At 37.1% G+C, this 18,536-nt stretch overlaps 1 protein-coding gene across 5 annotated transcripts in view; it reads right to left on the bottom strand.

Annotated features, from left to right (window-relative positions):
- RGS12 (regulator of G protein signaling 12) overlaps positions 1-18,536 on the bottom strand; it is an 87,200-nt gene that overhangs the window by 32,942 nt on the left and 35,722 nt on the right. For all 5 annotated transcript variants that reach the window (XM_041464593.1, XM_041464672.1, XM_041464424.1 and 2 more), the window contains 2 exons: positions 10,223-10,244; positions 1,787-1,956 (listed from right to left, as the gene is read on the bottom strand). In XM_041464593.1, the coding sequence (XP_041320527.1) occupies positions 1,787-1,956; positions 10,223-10,244 (192 nt within the window). The remainder of the gene's footprint in view (positions 1-1,786; positions 1,957-10,222; positions 10,245-18,536) is intronic.

The following is an 18,536-nucleotide window of genomic DNA, read 5'->3' as shown; positions in this document are numbered from 1 at the left end:
AGGTTGGGCTGAACCCGTTGTGGGGGGAGCCTGCAAACAGCTCTCACCTCCTGGCTGACTGCTCTGAGCAGCAGCAATTATGCAAAGTGCGAGTATTTGCAAAACATGCAAAATCTCTCCTTCTTAGAGAGCAATTCCTGCTCTGTGACAAAGCTGTCCTCAGGAAAGGCAGATGCTGGATCCCACATGCACCAAGACACTTGCTATGGAGCCATAAATTAAATGCTGGTGCCTCAATGTTCCTGGATACTGGCAGCAATCTGTAACTGCACAGTGTTATGGCAACCAGGTTAATAGATCTAAGCAATGGCTCTGGACATCTCCTGGGCCTCAAGAAAATGGTGGTGCACACAGTAAACTTTAACATTCTCTAATTGTTTTTTAAAGTTGGTGTTTCTTTAAGACACGTGCTTTTGCAATGTTTATAGGAAGAAGTTCTAATTAGAATAAAATGCAGGGGAAAAGTAAAACTTCCAGAATATCTGAGGTTGCCTTTTGCTGAAATGAAGTGAACCTTTTAATCTGAACTTTTATTAAAATTATATGAGCTACTTTTTACATTTATTATGTAAATTTTGAAGTATCATAGCAGCTAAAAATTTAATGCAGCAATTTTCTAAGTGTACACAAGTTTGCAATAGGTTTACCAGTAATTAGAACCAAGTCAACTGAACTTTCAGTAGGGGCCCCATGAACTACATCATTTTTCAGATGAACTTTAGCATCAGATCAGAACTGTAATTTTTCTTCCAGCCTGACAAGAAGTCTCAGTATGAAAGCAGAAATGCTATTAACTCTCAGACTACTCTGCTAAACTAAGGAACACAATATCCAGAATGTATTATTTTGCTTTCCTCTTCTCTGTTTCCACAAACAGATGTTAACTTAATGTGGGTTTTGGGTTCCCCCACCAGTTAACATGGAAGTCTGCTTATTAACCATTGTGATCCCTTAATACTTTTGTATAAAGCAAAAGAGTCTGAGTTACTGCGGATCCAATAATCTACTTCTCCTATACCATGTTTCCTTATATTCTCATTGTGAAAATTACTTGGGCAGCACAAACTGTCCATGTGTAACACATTCAGAATCAGCAACACACTCTCAGTGCAACAAAGCCAAAGTATATACCCTCAGTTTCCTTGCAAAATAGAGATGATGCTATTTACAATAAATGTGCTGTGCAGAACAGTATTTATGTATTACAAAGTATTTATGCTTTGGAAATACTCAGCATTACTCCTTCCAGTTGCAGTTTTAACCAGTGCTCTTAACTACCATAACTACTTCCAAAAAGTATTTCTAAAAACCTTTTGCCGGAAAATAAGCCACTCTGTCATTGAAAACACCTTCTATGTGACTTCCAATGTTTCAGGAGATGGATGTAAATAACTACCCATTCTTAGGAAACTACCAAAAGTACTTCCTTCTTCTTGTACAAAGGCTACAGACACCAAAAAAAAAAAAAAAAAAAAAGAAACCAACCATTTTACAAAATGGGGAAGCATTCTAAAAGTTCCCAGTCAACGCCAAATATAGAAGTTTCAGGTGAAAATGGAAGCCATGCAGAGATGCATGGCAATCTGAATATTACTATGAACTTTCAATCAACTGTGACCCTGTGTAAACTCTGAAAGATGCTCAGGTAACAACAGCGCATGAATGAACTCCTGTCTCTTGCCCTGTGCAAGGAGAGTGTCAAGAAAAAAATAAAAAAGAATACAGGAAAGTTAGTGCAGCAGTATCAGGTATTTTGGAAAGCCTCTCATTGTCCCTCAAAACTCACCGAAAAATATTTAACACCAACAGAGTCCTGAAGAAGCCGCTCAAAGGAAACTGCCCAGCTTGCAACTCTCCGCTCCCGCAGCCGCCGGCAGCTCTGCACGCTGGGAAGGCTGGCATTGCTGCTGAGGCTGTTCTCACTGATGCAGTCTTTCAACTCAGTGCTATTCAGCTCTGTCAATAAAGGAAATTACATCTGTCAATAGAGTAATATTCACTTTTACTCTTCAGGATTGTTTATTTGGTTTATCACGCCTCCTGCTCAAGCTCACAGTGGTGCAGACTTCTAAATATCCCTCTCCCTTTTTAGTAGGAGCACCTGCATAGAAAAAACCACCCAAAACACCTCTCAAGTGTCTTCTGTTCCACTGCAAAGAAAATTAAATGAGTGTTATAACAGCAGTCCCCTGACAGAAGCAAAAGGGGCAGGCCCAAAACAAAATCTTTTTTCTTGTTCCACAAAATAAAATATGTTTCCCTCTTAATATTTCTCATATTATAGACTACACTCCTTCAGAAGATTATCCAAGGAAAGTTGACCTTCAAGAACCCACTGTTTACCAGAATGTGGGCAAAAACCTATTAGGTGATAGGAGACAGCAAAATTTCATACACACTTCAATTGGTAGACAGGCAATCTGTGAAATTTTGCATGGAAATACAAGATTCCCATTAATACCAAAAATTTAGGAGAGGAGTCAACTGTGGAAAAGAACATTAGGAAAATGAGATAGTAAGGGATGCCTTCCTCATCCACAGGAAGTAAGAGACATCAAACCACAGATCCTCAATTTATTATGGTTTCTGATAAAAATAGGGATCCCTTCCAGACTCCAGCCAACATACTGGAATAATCTAGAGACTCCAAGAGAAGAATTTACCAGATTCTTTAGATCTTGAAAAAGATCACAGAAAAAAATCACAGAAGATCTTGAAAAAGATCTTGAAAAAAATCACAGAAGTGATTTTCTATTCTGAGAAACAAATTAACAAGAATCCATGGAGAATTCAAGGAAACACAAAAAAACCCCTTTGTGTAGCAGGCTAAAAACTTCAAGTATTAACCCCAGATCATCTTTGTCATGACAGTAAACAAAACAGGCTCACAAAAATTGTCCAAGTGACCATTTGTTCACAGAAGTAGAAAGGGGAAAGAAATGGCTGCTCTAAGAGACAGAACTGCTTACAGCAGAGCTCTATTCACAGATTTGTCGTTTACCTCTTGAACACCCTTTTAAAGGATGGTCTCTCCACCTCCCAGTGTACACAAATATAAAACTGGTAATGCTGAACTCACAGCTGCACACTTCATAGAGGTGATGTGAGGTTTAATTCATTGTGGAAACACAACGAAGGCCTGAGCTACCTGGTCTGATCTCCCTGCTTCGAGCACGACAGGTTGCACACAGAGAGATGCCAAACTGAATGAGATTCTTTGACGAAGGGATGAAAAAAATCACAGACATTCAATTATTTGAAAAATTAGCAGTAACAGATGTTAGAAAATTAATACCCTCAAATTAAATAGAGTTTATATTCAGCAATTTTATGCCAAATGGAAAAGCAAGTATGCAGCTCACTAGAAATGCAATCTGTTGGAGAAAACTGAATTCACAACCAATCAGAAAGGGACTGTGCTTCACAGGGCTATTTTTATGATTTTCCTCAGTTAATCACTTAGACTAACTAAAGCAATGAGTAATTTCACCAAAAAGACCCTACTGTATATGCTCTCCCAAGATCTCTTATTCATGTTAGAAGTATTTGAAAGCACTCTGCATTTCCAAACTTCGTGTTACAAAACACTATTGTTCCTCCCTGGAAGTAAGAGCTTTGAAAAAATACACCATTGAAAATAGTTACAAGCATTGGAAAAAGTGATAAAGATTGTTGTAAAGATAAGAAAATAAACATTTTTAAGAGTTCCAAAACTTCATTTTTAAACATATTCTTAGCTCAGAAATATTCACTAAGATGTAACAGTTAACTATCCTGAGTTTCTGCAAGCACAGCTATTTTTTAAGACATAAATAAAATGAGTAAGACAAAGATACAAAATTACATGAGGGAAAAACAAACTGTAACTTTGTATTTTTAATGATAATATTTAAGGACACTAGTAACAAATCAGGTATACAAATAACTTTCTTCACCTAATCACCATATAAATCAAGGCTAATTACAAACACTCAGCAAATAATGCCAAATTTTCTTATACAAATATTTATTCACTTTTTCCTTTAAGACATATGAAAGAGCATAACCAACTCAATTGTTAACTTCATTAGAGAATACCTGTCCCCAGAGTGAAACTATTGTGAAAGAAGTTAACGTGAATCTGAAGAGAATGATACCTAACTTTATTATCTGTAGTATTTTGCTTTAACTCTGCAGGTGGATGTGTTCTATTTTACAGTCCAGGCACCCACTTCTTGATAGATCTGGAACAGTTTCAGATACTGCCTTGCTCCTGGAGGGTTCAATCCCAGTGTTCTCCAGAGATGAATGATGAAAATTTCCTTGTTCCTTTCAGGCAAATTCAGAAAGGCAAACTCATCCCACATACCAAACCCCTGAAACCTACTTGGCTGACAGAGAGAAATTAGGGAGCAGCCACACCAAGAGCTCAACTCTGGATCCTGGAGTCACAGTGCCTTAGGACTCAGAAGGGATTGGGAAGTGGCAGGCACAGCAATCACCAGCCAGTCATCATCACCTCCCTCCCAGTGGCAGGCATTCAATTTCCCCATGGCAGCCGGGAAACCAAACTGCAATTACAGCCTCCAGTGTTTACACCAGTGGGTAACTGCTAACTACCTTTAATTGCTACCAGCTGCCTGCTCTCTCCAGCTCCTCAGAGTTACACTCCTCTAAACTGCACCGGGTTCTCCCTCCTCTGATATGCTTCCGACTCTGGAGATCCCGTGGAAACAGATGAACCAAAATAAGACTCTATTTCCATCAACCAAAGAGCTACTAGCACAGGTCTTCCAATATGTTAACATAGCATTAAGGGATTACTCATTCCCAGTAAGCTGTCTCTGTTATGGTAGATTTCATTCAGGTAATTCAAACTTTTTTCAAAAAGAACTATTTTAATTTATACTTAACCCTGGCACAGCTTTGGTTTCCCTTAATGAAAAAATGTAGTTGGTTTGTTTTTAAAATCTGTAGAGTTTTCTGCTGTGGTACCCATCAAGCTGAAAACATACAGAAAAGGTTGTTTGCCAAAATAGGCTTGGTTATTCTAGTTCTTTTACCACCCAGATCATCAGTAGCAATTAAAAGAGTTACAGCCTAGTGTAGATACACCATTTAGAACTGGAGAAAAAGAAAATCAGATAGAATGAAAAACACTTCCCTGACTCTAACATTAGTACCCAATTTATCCAAATCACACTGAAATGAAGACTGTATAAGGCATAATTCCTGCTCCACTCCTCTTGCACAGGAATGTTTCCAATGAAAGACTCCAGCATCAGGTTTCCTGACTCTCACAGCTCATGCATTCCTAGGTACACGCAGCCCACCTTGGAAAGCAGGAATGGAGAAACTTTCCAACCCAGTCACATATTTCATCTAATGAGCCTTCTGTGATGGTCATCAGAGGAAACACAGAGCCCTGACTCCCACCCTCACATGTTCTCACCACAGGGCTGTTGGGCAAAGTGGACTCCTCCTCCTCCACCCCATGAAGTATTTTAAAAAAGAACATGAGCAGTTGGGAATCTCAAGATGCCAGAGGAGTTTAATGTGAAAAATCCCAGCTCTGCATGGACAACGTGGACTACAGCAGTGCTGGGAAGTTTCCAAATGCCTGCCTTCCTTTGTCATCACTTCTGGAAGCACTGACTTATCTGGTATTACCTGTAAAAGGAGGCTCCTTGATCAAACATTTCAAATCCCAGGGACCTAACTTTATTTTTGTTCTGCTTGATAGCAACCATACCTACTGAGGAAAAACTACTTTGAGTGAAAAGTCATTCAGTTTCATTTATTATCTTTTGGAAATACAGAACTGACACAGAATGCTATCTAAAAAAATCCTCAAAAAACGATGTTTTGCACTTTTTGTGTTTATATGTTCCATGGAGGGTCTTGGTTTTATTTATTCTACAAAAACAGCATTATGTAAGAAAATACAGGCATTTAATCAGCTAAGTCTTCAAAGCATTCAGGATAGGATGGCTTCAGAAGTTTTGGTTTAGATAATATAAAGCCATAACCTGAATACAATAAATTGAGACTATTTTGTATGCATTTTTATGTATTTTGTATACATTTTTCAGCCTACAAATACTTTTTATTGTTGTGAGAAGCTAAGCACATTCCTCTTAATCACAGGAACGCACACAAATCATATAATCACTAAATAAATTACCTGGATAAAGCTGGTAAGAACCACTGTGGTGCCACTTAATCAAATACTTCAAGCCCTTCACTGAAAGCCATCCTTCTGAATCCATACCAAGTTCAGCTGAAACGTCCCGGAACCCATTGGGTGCAGATTAGTCTCACTGTCCAGCACATTGTTTGTTCCTCTGCAATTCTGGGATGAGAGAAGCTAACAAAGTTCCCCACAGCAACTCCTGGGAGCTTCAAACACCTTTCTAAACAACTTGATTCTTGCCTCGTTGCTTCAAGCAGAGGGAAGCAATAGTATACTTAACACAAAGCATTATAAAATGCTACATAAATAATTTAAAGAAAAGACCTTTTGCCACTGCTGCTAAAGGAACTTGAATTATTTATGCTACAGTGGAACACAGCTACAGTGAGCACGCACCACCAGCAGAACTGACAAATAAGTCATATACATGCTAGAGGAAACAATCCATCTGTATTTATAGTGCAAAAAGCATAAACAGTGTTTTGTTTTATTTTGCACTTCACTGTAAATTTTTTGCCTTACCTTCCTCAATTACTTTTTAAAATACAGTTTTACATTATTTATTACTGCAAACATCAGATTCCTTTCAGAAAGGTCTTTAGGAGCACTTTTCCTTACGAAAATTATTTCCACATGATGAACACTAAAAGCAAAAATCAGCCAAAACTACAGCAAAGTAGTATCTTAGGAAAAAATGTGCACAGAGTATCTGTTAGGCTGAAGTATTTCAGCTCTGTGGAACTGATCTCTGCAGGGAACAGCAAGTGAGAACTGACTCAGACATTCTCACTAGCTCGGATACCTCACCACCTCTGTCTGGGAGATGAATGATGATGGTACTTCTGTTATAGATCCTTTGACCTTAAGGTTTTTCCTTTCTAAAGTGCCTTCCAGGTATAAATAGCAAAGTCAGACATTAGCAGGGGCCTATTGATCATCCCTGTGACAATTCAGATGGCACAGTGCTCAAAACATCAGGCACAGCCTGCGTGCTGTGTACACACTCCCACGGCTCCCACAGTCAGCAGCAAAGGACAGCTTCTGAGGTGGGAAGCAGAGAAACCTGCTAATTACAGGTCACTGTAGTAACATAAAATGGTTCCTGCTACTCCTAGAGCAGAGGTGCTGCAGGTTAGTTGATCTACAGCAGTAATCTTGCATCTAAGCATTATTAGAGTTTGCATTCTGATTGTCTGCAATTCATTACACAAATCAATTAGAGTTGAGCTGCCACTGGTCAGCACATCTGGAAACAACACTAATTTACATGTCAGCTATCTTACAATATCCAAGTGCAGTTTTGGCTGATAAGAACATCCCAGCCTTGCACAAACTGGGATGTAAGATATAAAATAAACACAAAGGGGTAGATGGTTTCCAGGGCCAGGCTCTAACATAATGAAAGCCATATCACATAAATCTTCATTGACTTTGGAAAGAAAATGTACAAAGAACTGCTGTGCCTCCCACCATACTGAAGAGATGTACATAAAGCAACATAATTGCTTTTTACACATTAATTTTCTTCCCAAACTAAAGCTTAACAACAGTATTTATAGTAGCTATATGTAGAAATAATATTAATTAATAATACCAAGCAGAAGAGAAGGTCCTGGAGAGACTTTAGAGCACCTTCCAGTACCTAAAAGAGGTACAAGAGAGTTGGAGAGGGACTTCTGACAAGAGCAGACAAAGGGTAATGGCTTTAAACTGAAGGAGGGTAGATTTAGATTAGATATTAGAAATTTTTCACTCTGACAGCAATGATAACACTGGAACAGGTTGCCCAGAGAAACTGTAGATGCCCCATCCTTGGAAGTGTCAAGGCCAGGCTGGATGGCAGCAGGGCTGGAACAAGTTGACCTTTACAGTCCCTTCCAGCCCAAATCATTCTGTGATTCTGTGATGACAATGATTTAGTCTAGGAAGGGAAGTATGCAGTGCTGTACTAATGGTTACACTGGGGAAAATTTCTCTAAACTAAACATACCCTAAAAATGTCTGTCTGTGGATCTATTTGTGTATTAGTAAGATTAAGGAAAACTGAAAAAATTCCACTGCGCCATACTAAATGAAAGTAAATGCTAGAAAATAAAATTCATACATGAATGAGAACCATTTACTCAATGCAGCTTGAGGTGAATTAGGAATTTATTTAATTTCACTTTTTCTGGTTACAGTCTCTCTGGCTCCTATTCTTCCAACCCACTATCTGGGTACTTAAGCATTGATTCAATATTATTCAATATAGTTCAACTACCACTTTTACAAAAATTATACCCCTTCTTAAGTAGCATTTAACAATGAAGAGAGAGTTCATGTTAAATTCTGAGCTAGCTAAAAAAATAGGGAATACAACTCAAAAAATAGCACATAACTTCTTGGCTATTTTTTCACCTCTGTAACCTTACACGGCCCTTAGATTTCATGAGTTCAAAAAAGTGTATAGAATTAGTTGTGAAAACAGTTACCTAAAGATTTGGAATAAGACACAAATCATATTGGAAGAACTGAAAATAAGTGGAATTTTTAAAATAAATTTTCAGCTGGCAGGATAAAAAATCTTGACATTATTATTGTATGAGTACTATCACAGGGATTCCCAAGTCTGGATAGGCCACAAAATAACTTTCGTTAACACAGAACAAGACCCCTCATGGAGACAAGATACAAGTACATTGCATTTTACCTAAAAAAATATCAATCAAATTTTTGGTCCTCAACAGCTACATACACAGTCAGAAAGTCTGTGGTCTGCTTTGATTTTTATATCAAGAAGGTAACATGTGGGGGGAAAAAAAAATACGTATTTTTCCCACAAAAACACAGGCCACATTTTAAAAATAGAAAGCAGAATAAACAGTATTATTTTCTGGTTTGTTGTTTTTCACTTTGTGGACAAGACAGATACAACACAGACTCTGCTTCTTGTCCAGACAGAAGTACAGTAAAGCATTAGACTGTGTCAGCAGGAGAGAAGGAGAATACCTGACAAAGTCAGCCACTGGAAAATGGCTCCAGCAAAAGGACCAAAACAGTAATGTTTTTCTGAAGTGCACTTTTAGTCTTGCAAGGAATCAGAAATTAGGATATGAACAAGTTTTGTAAATAGTACTGCTAATTTTCATTTACATTTGCATGTATTATAAAAGAAATTATCATTAGCATTCCAAATATTTTTTTCCAATTTCACTGCACTGATTATGGCAACACATCTTGTTCCCTTTTGTCCTTTTTATTTAATAAATGTATCTTGTAATGTTATCAAAGAACAGCAAATGCAAAAATACGGGTTTTTCTGCAGGATCAAGTGAACCAGCTCCTGCCAGAGAAGACAAGGAGAAAAGCCATCTCCTTTATACCCTACATTGTACAAATTCCCTTATTCCATTAAGGAAGCCTTTTTAAACGGTTTCAATTAACTTCAAAGCTTCAGAGAAATCATCTTCTAATGTTTAACAAAGAGTGGACATCCTTTAAAACATTAAAGGCATGTTAAAATCAAAACAAACCAGCTTATGTGCAATAAACAGGAGTTTACTTAGAAGTACTCCAGAAATGCAAGAGCTCCATGCTGGGATTTTACAAATATCAAATTACTTACCCCCTTCTCAAAAAGGATGACATTTAAGAAAGTTCAACCTCAACAAATGTACCAACACAGCTTACAACTCAGAAACTAGAGCATCTCTTTAAAAGCAAACAAGGTATGTAAAGGACAATAAAACAGAGAATGAGATTTTATCTACCATCCAATTACACAGAAGTCTACCAGCTCTGCCTCTATTATTATGAATGAAGAACCTAGTTATAATAAAAATGTTCATATATAAATGTACCCAAAAAATATTATGCAAATAAACCAGTGAAAGTATGTGAACACAAGCCTGCAATATTTTCACTGGCACAGTTCCCAAAGCAGCCACAGAGTTATGCACCACCTTGGACTTACATCTTGTAATATATCACATAATTTACCACATATTTTGTTGCTTAATGTGGAAAACTGATTATTTTTCATTATAAAAGTAAAAACAAGCATCAGCTTACCTCCATCAGAAACAGTTGCTGACTGCAATAAAAAAGAGAAAAAGAAAAGTGTTACTGAAGTTTCATGGCAAGTATCAGAAATCTTTGAGATTCATTTAGCATTTTCAGTACTAGCTACTTTTATCATCTTATTAATAAGTGATAATATTAGGGAGGAAAATCTAAAGAAGTCAGCTGTTATTTCTCACAGTTGTTTTCTCCCCAGCATGAAATTCCCCCCTTTCAACCACTACTGTCCAGGGATTTCAGCCCACCAATATTTTTTGGAAGGTGAATTTCCTGCTGTGGTAACTACACTGCTCCCAAAAGTCCTTCTTAGAGGGGCAGAGACAATCAGCTGGTACTTGTGACAAGGTAGACACCTAAAACTGACCTGCAAAGACTGGAAAACAATATGAACTAAAACAATACCTCATGCACTTTAATTTGCTGTAGTGTTTGGAGATATGTGGCGTTAAAATGAAAATTCAGTGTTTTGTCAGTCAGGTGACCCTAAAAGCTTTTCCTGTCAGTCACTTCTGACTGTCACAGAAACAAAACGATGTTCAGAGTGCTTGCAATAAACCAGAATTTAACTTCCAATAAGTAAGAATTCCTCACCACCTCTTCCTATTGTACATCAGATTTTCAAAGACAATTAGTATGCTAGTGAAATGTTGAAGCTTATGCGCTTATCTACCCTAGACTTCTCAACTTTCATCATAAATGACCTCAAGGCATCTAATACCTCATTAAATCCAAATAGGTACTCCAATGCTTGAACCTTGACACTCAGCTGAGTGAAGTGTGGAGGACAAATGATTTTTAGATTTAAGTTTGCATTGATTTTTTAATGACTAATAGAAAGTACTTTTATTTTAGGTTGGCCAATCTTTTCTTGGTCATTGAAAGTGTCCTTGAACATTTTGGAAACCTTCTAAATAGTTAAAAAATACTCTCTTCATTTGTAATGCTCATTAGAAAGCTTAGAAATATTGTCCCACAGTATCTAAAATTTTTCAATGTCAGAAACACACAGAAAAAGAAAAGCACAAATATAAACACAATTCAAGCTAACAGCTACCTCTCCATAGTTTGTGTTTTTCAGCCTTGGCAACAAACAATCCCACTCTTCTTCAAAATCCACCAAAAAACCCTTTAGTGATATATTCTCCTTTCTTCCTCTCTTTCACTGCAGGCTCTCACCCTGATGTTAACACTCTCTGAAGAAATTGTTATAAATGGCCTCACCATTCCCATCAGCAGGAGAGGATCTGAGCTAGTCTCTGGCACAAGTATTCTGGGACTTTCAAAGTCATTCCCCTGGTGCTAGTTCAGATAAACACAAATACACCTCTCATTAAAAAGATTTTAAAAATGAAAAAATGGTGGCACTTCTTGCTTAACTACATAAATGCTTCTGCATCTGTGAAGCATAATAATATAACAAAAAGGATCACCAAGCATCTCCCTTTAAGAGCTTTGTTTCAGGTATCAAAAACATGGTTATGGTTACAATCCTTCAGTGGGGCTTAGGAAATCTTTTCTACTTCTATTTTGTACACAAGCCTAGTGATCATGTTATAAATTCAGAAGCCATAACTTAATTAATGTTGGTAATTCAGAAAATTTAATTTGCATTACTGAAGTCTGGTTTATAAATGTGATTGCTTCTAATTTCTTAGCACATCACTGTACAGTACAGTTAATGAATAAACAACTTCAATGTCATTTCTAAAAGAGCAAAGAAAATGATGACTCAAAGTAAAGTAATAGCTTACACATTAGACAGAAAACAAAACCAAATTCCTTTCAAAATATATATATTTTAGGAATGGTCATTTACTTTGTTAGCTTTCATTAACCTAGATTGAAACACCAAGTACAATTCTTCATGGTTTTGAAAGGTATGAAGCAAAATTATTAGGATTTTCATGATAGCAGAAAGAATATTCATACTACTTCTTTCAAAAACTGGGAAGTTATCAATTATAAAAGATATTTTCAAGAGAAAATGGTGCAATTTTATAGAAAAGCTCAATCATGAATGGACACTGAGAGTTTTATCTCAATTCATTTAGCATAAGTTAATGCAGTGAACTTTCTGCACACCACAGGTTGGTTTTGCTTGTTTATTTTAAATGCTTTGTCTACTGCAGGTTACATTAGGTGTATCAGCATTTTAAAATCTCTCCAAGCAGGACCTTAGTAGTTTTTATGTTAGAACATTTTAGAAAAGCACCTATAGGAGGAATATATTTTACTACAGAGTCACTAAATATACCTATTGTGTTCCAAGCATTATCCTTTTATTTCTATAAATCACAGAATAAAATATATTTTAAGAACATTTCTTTCAATTCATCTGTGTAACTAAATCCATCTAATTCAATAAAACCTAAAAACTAAAGCTTGTAATTACTGTGCAAGAATTAATATTCAAGTAATATCTTCAAACTACGTTTGTGAGTACTCAGAAATCTCAGTTTAAACCTGTCAGAAATTGCATGCAGTCCACATTCAGACAAAGAAGTTTCTCTTCTAAACTGTTCAGCTGAAACTTGTCTAGATTTGTCTTTGAAAGGTATAAGTTGCAAGACCAGATTTTTTTAAATACTATGATGATCTCATTTTAAAAATACAGTTTATGTTGGGGACTTTTTTTCATTCTTCAGCACTCATGTTTCCCACCACTGGAGGCTCTTCAGGATAAAATTTGATCTACTACACATAAAAAGTTAGATTAGTTGATGAAATTTAACACTACACATATATTAAGAACCACCTATTGAAAAATATATGTATCAGAAGCTATAAAATTGAAAAGCTCCTGTAGGGAGCCATTTCAGAAAGAGGGGGAAGGACAGGGCATGACTCTGTGCCAGTTAGGGCTAATGTGAGGATTTTTTTAAAGCATTTAAGCATTTTATTACAAATGACAGAACATATATGTTGTAAATGTACCTATGAGCTATCATCCAGAGATAAAATCTAATTGGACGAAACCATCAAATCTTTCACAACCAGACAAGAACTGAAATTTCTTCCAATTACCCCAGTTACCAAATTGGTTTAGGAAAAAGCCCCTGGTATATGCCAGGAATTTGATGGCAACACATTACCAACATTTTAAAAATAAATCTAATTTAGGAAAGCTAAAATGCCTTCCAGTAGTTGCCTTCACGGGAACTCCGCTTGCTCATCTCACTGGATTAGCAGCTGGGTTACACAGACACTCACACACCCCACAAAGCTGGGGGATGCAACTCTGTGCCAGGGACTTCAGGAGAGGGTCTGGATCTCTGTGATTTGAGAGGGAAGCTCAGTGGCAGAGCCAGCAAGCTGAAGAGTGGTTTCCCAGCTACCATACAGCACAAAAGATGCTCTAGGTCTCTCTAAACTGGCAATTGCTGCAGCATATATTTGATAGCATAAAGTTCTGAATAAGAGAAAACCTGTTACATTCCCCTTTGCATCATCTCTCTTTGCTAGGTGGAAAAACCAGAAGGGCCTGTGAGCTTTTGATGTTGTGTTCAGGATCTGCTAGCAACAAATCTAAAATAGTTTAAGCTTACAATAATTATTAGGGAGAGAACTACTTTGTGAGTACCTAATTTTTTCCCAGAGCAGAAGTAGACAACAAAGTACCTTGCACCAACAGCAAGGTACAAAGGGAGAGAGGGGGCATAGAGGAGAATAATTCACAAGGCTGAAAGTTCATAAGGTTGGAACAGGCTGTATCTTTTAGCTTTCATGGCCTATAACCTGCTAGATGTGTGCAGCTCTGCATGAAGCTTGTCTGATGACATCTTTCAGGTGATAGAAACTCTTATCCATCTTACATGTTCCAATTCACAAGGATCAGGTCCCACAGAAGTGACTAGGTATTGTCCAATTCTGCCATAACAACATCCTGCAGAAAACCAAAAAATACCCCACCTATAGCCCAGGCATTATATTGAGCAAATAAATCCATGTGTACAACTACCCAGGTAACACAATACAAAAATTTCCTTTCTCTCCACCTCAAGATTTGTCACTCAAGTCGAAGACATGCTCAAACACTGGAGTAGAACAAAGGGGAAGAGGGGGATACTGGCAGGGGTGGGTGACACATACTGGGAAATGCCAGGCCTTAGCAATAAAATGGAGCAACATGAAATCATCTGTGCCATTACAGTGGGGGTGAGTGCCTTCCTGAGCCAAGAAAGACATCTCTGTTTCCCACTCCTCCTGAGACACAGAGGGTAAAATCTGTAAGGAGAGTGAAGATTTATTTCTCTCCCCTATTCTAACAATGACAGAATCACAGACTAAACAGAAACATCTATTCTTTTCCTGGGCATCCAGAAAGATTTGGAATAAAAGGGATTAAAAATGACCTCTCTGTCTCCTTTCCAAAGCACACTTTCTTGCAATACAGGCATCGACTTCTTGCTGCATCCAAAGAATTCTCTGAGTGCTGCCAGAATCTGTTACTTACCCAGTACAACATCACTTCACACACTATTTTATAAAGTCCCTGCATATAAGCCTTTCAGGTTAGAACAGCACACCTAGCTCCACCAACCTTCTAAACTAATTTTCTCATACGATTTCAGTATAGAGGATAATGCTAGGAAATCTGCTGGGTTCTGAACATTTACAGGCTGGATACAAAGAGCCAACTTTCAAACATTCTGTCACTTATCTCAGGGAAAGCCCATCTCTCAGCTGACCGTCTGCTTGCATCTAGCTTTGTTCAAACTACTTCTTAAATCACCGGAAGCAATTTCTCCTTTTGCCAAGGTATGTATTATGAGCAAATCCCCAGGTCTTCAGTCACATTACTCCAAGATTTACATGATATATATGTATTTTCAAATATATTACAGCATCAACATAGTTCATGCCATGAACTCCAGTGGACTCTGGGAGGGGAGGGAGAGCGTGCCTCAAAATATGTTATACACAATTCTAACATTTTACATAAAAAATAAAGCTATATTACTCATCAATTATTGCTAATTTTTCCTTCTAATAAAGAACCTCAAATGTACTTCTCACCTAAAAAGTAGCATAACGTTGCAGGCTTTTTATCCCCATTTCAAAATATTATTGCAATAAATTTCATGATTTAGAATTCTTTGAGAAGAGTGCCCCTTCAGAATGCCACTTAAAGGAGGACTATTACACAATTTCACTTTTCAATTCTCTATCACCAAATTGCACTTGTAAGAGTTAACACAAAAGCATTCCATATGTAAGAGTTCTGAAGAAAAACATACTGCACAACTACTGTACAATAACTTTACTAAATGCATTCCATATAATTTTGTCAAATATTTGAATCTATAAAAACAACACAGGAAGAATAAATGATGTGACATTTGGAATTCCTTTAAGAAATAAATGTCCAACTTTTTACCCCAAACAAAACCAACCTCATCACATATAAAAACAGTACCTTAAGTGCCAAATCCATCCCTAAAATTATTTTTATAAAGATATATACAAAATATATACAGTCTTACCTAAAGATATAATATTGATATAATGGTACAGAAAGCATATACAAAACACATTGCACATAATGAAATAATAGGCACACATTATAAACATACTGGAGTTTTAGCTTTATACATATTGGGCATAGTTCATAAATACATATCAAAATCTCAGTGTTAGTTGGTATAACAATATTACTTTTCTCTGAGAATAAAACCCAATGTTTGCATTTACAAAGGAATTTTAACTCAAATACTGTTAAGCAAAAAAGCTCAAAGGCTAAGCAAAAAGCATTCTGAAGCTGATCCCATTCTTCTCTAATTTCTTGCCAATAACAATAGCCTATTCTAATTTCTCACTACAACAATGCCTTGCTTTAGCTAAATATAATTCATATCACTTACCCGCTCCTCGTAAGAAACAGCAGTTATTTTTCCTAGCAGCACTCTTCCTAAATTCATCTTCACTTAATATGGAAAAAGCATTTCCTTAACACGTCGGCTTCTCAAAGATTAAACTAAAAAATTCAACGCTGTTCCATGCCTGTACATGCCAGTAAAGTTTAAAGGCATTTCGTATGAAGTTCTATTTTACTCCCTTTATGTTACCAATAGCAACAGGCCAATGCAGGAAGCTGTGGTTCGTCAGGGATTCAGATTAGATCTCAATTATCTCTCACCAGAAAAGCTCGATCATTTTATATAAATCATGCTGATTGTATTTGAGAACATTTCCTATAACAAATCAGGAAAATAAAATGACGCTGAGCCCTATGGTAGTCCTGTATTCAATAAAACAGATTTCCAAGACAGTTTCCAAAAAAACACTAGTTAATCACCCTAACATTAGTTAGAGAAACATTTACATAGTAAATCACTATTTTCAGAGGTTTACATAATGCAAGCCAGAACAAAATAGGACCTCAAATAGTCCATTCTGCTTAACTTTTCAGCGGTTATCACTGTAAACTGCACATAAAAATCTGCAATACAAGGAGACTTGGCGCATTTCATTAAACCTAGGAGTAGCCTCTTGTCACTAAAGACAAAATTCTTGCAGAAACCAACTTCTATTCTGCCCTTCCTCCCTCACGACCTGAACCTGTGCTCAGCTGATGTCAAGAGAGTTCTGTGCACAGAGCCTCAGGAACCGAGAGCAAAATAGGCTCCTTGTAATGAAAGAGGGAAGTGCAATTCACTTGCCTGTGACAGCGATGTCTTCAAGAGACTCTATATGGAAAGTACAGCATTTCAGGAAGTTTGCTGCTGTCCACAACAGTGACAGTACCTAAATCATTCACTGCTGTTATTTTTAAAGCAATCAGAACACAATTTTCTGCTAAAAATAAACACCAGAATTGCAATCCGGCAGTGATTATTGGGCATTTTTATGCTAGTGGGATGTCCTTAAGCCCTAGGTGGACGTGCTAGTAGTCATTTAGGAAAGAGGAACTTTCTCCCTTGCTCAGTACAGCATGTGGGATCCCCCACAGCCATGCAGTTCCTAGGTTGAGCCCCTAATACACAAACAGCCATGTGAAGAAGGCAAATGTTACTTGGAACTTGTAAAGAGAGAAAATGAGGAACAAGAAGAGCCTTTACTCAATATTTCATGCTGAGACTGACTTGCTACATCCAATATGTAAAAGCCTGCACATCTTCCCATTTTGCACTCAGGATTTAGAGACTTGGTTAACAGAAAACTTAATCTTCTCAATTTAATTTAGAGTGATCAGGGAAGAAATTTAATTCCCTTGCAGATGAAGCCTATCCTAACTAGAATATTAGAGGCATAAGCCAATTGCTGTGACGGAAAGTTAATTTTTTGATTGATTACTTGTTTGAATAGGCACACCACTGCAGTTTGGAATGTTCCTATAAGCGTTTAATACCATGACAAATGCAATGGAAACAAATGGGTGGGTAGACAGGAAGAAATGTGTTTTTAAAACTACAAATTACACCCTCCATTATTCTAGGATTTCAGAAGCAAGTGCCCTATGGTACTTGCACAAAACAGTTTTACTGTGTGTGGATAAGTATTCAAAATGTGCAACTTCATAAAGAAAAAATGCCAGAGCTGTTTCAATACTGCATTTTGTTTGACACTAAACCAAGTGGGATGCAGAATGTATTTTGTCAATACTTTAATCAAATAGCAACAATATCACAAATAATCAGGTGCATAATAATCACAAGTGGGGTAACACAAAACAAGACTTTTATCAATGGCACTTACACTTAACATCCAACCTAAATCCTCTAGGAATCACCTAGAAGGACAAAAAGTACTTGTACAATTTTAACGGGTGAGAATGTTACCCATAAGAAGGAATAAGAGAAAACTGACCCCACATGCAACAGTGGGATGTAGCTGCAAGACCAGCAGCAACTGCAGTGAACATTGTTGGGAACACTGTGGGTGGGCAATGCTTTACACATTCTAGGCACTGTAAACCTAATAATCCCTTCCTTTAAACAGACATGAAGAACTGTTGATTTTGTTTCACTGAACTAAGCATTACACATCCACGTTTTTTCCATACAGCAACTCAACTAACACTGAAAAATAAGCTCTTGCAATTAGGCAGCAGCAGTTAATGATCATGGCTATGAAGTGTCGTGTGGCGCTGAAAGCCCTTTAAAAAATTCATATCCCTCTACATTTTCACAGCTTATTTCAGCAGCTACAGATATAAAATCTTGTGATTTTGCGTAGCATATTTGTAAATTGGGCAGGCAACTCAGAGGTCAAAGGTCAAAAGCAGAAGGAGTGCTAATTTGCAAAGCTATTAATGGAAAGTGTTAAAATATGGTACAACAGCTTTAAAAGCCTTATTCAGCTACAC

The sequence above is a fragment of the Pyrgilauda ruficollis genome, unplaced genomic scaffold, assembly GCF_017590135.1.
Source record: "Pyrgilauda ruficollis isolate IOZ18807 unplaced genomic scaffold, ASM1759013v1 scaffold1, whole genome shotgun sequence".
Taxonomy (NCBI): Eukaryota; Metazoa; Chordata; class Aves; order Passeriformes; family Passeridae; genus Pyrgilauda; species Pyrgilauda ruficollis.
This window is presented reverse-complemented; position numbering and strand designations above follow the sequence as displayed.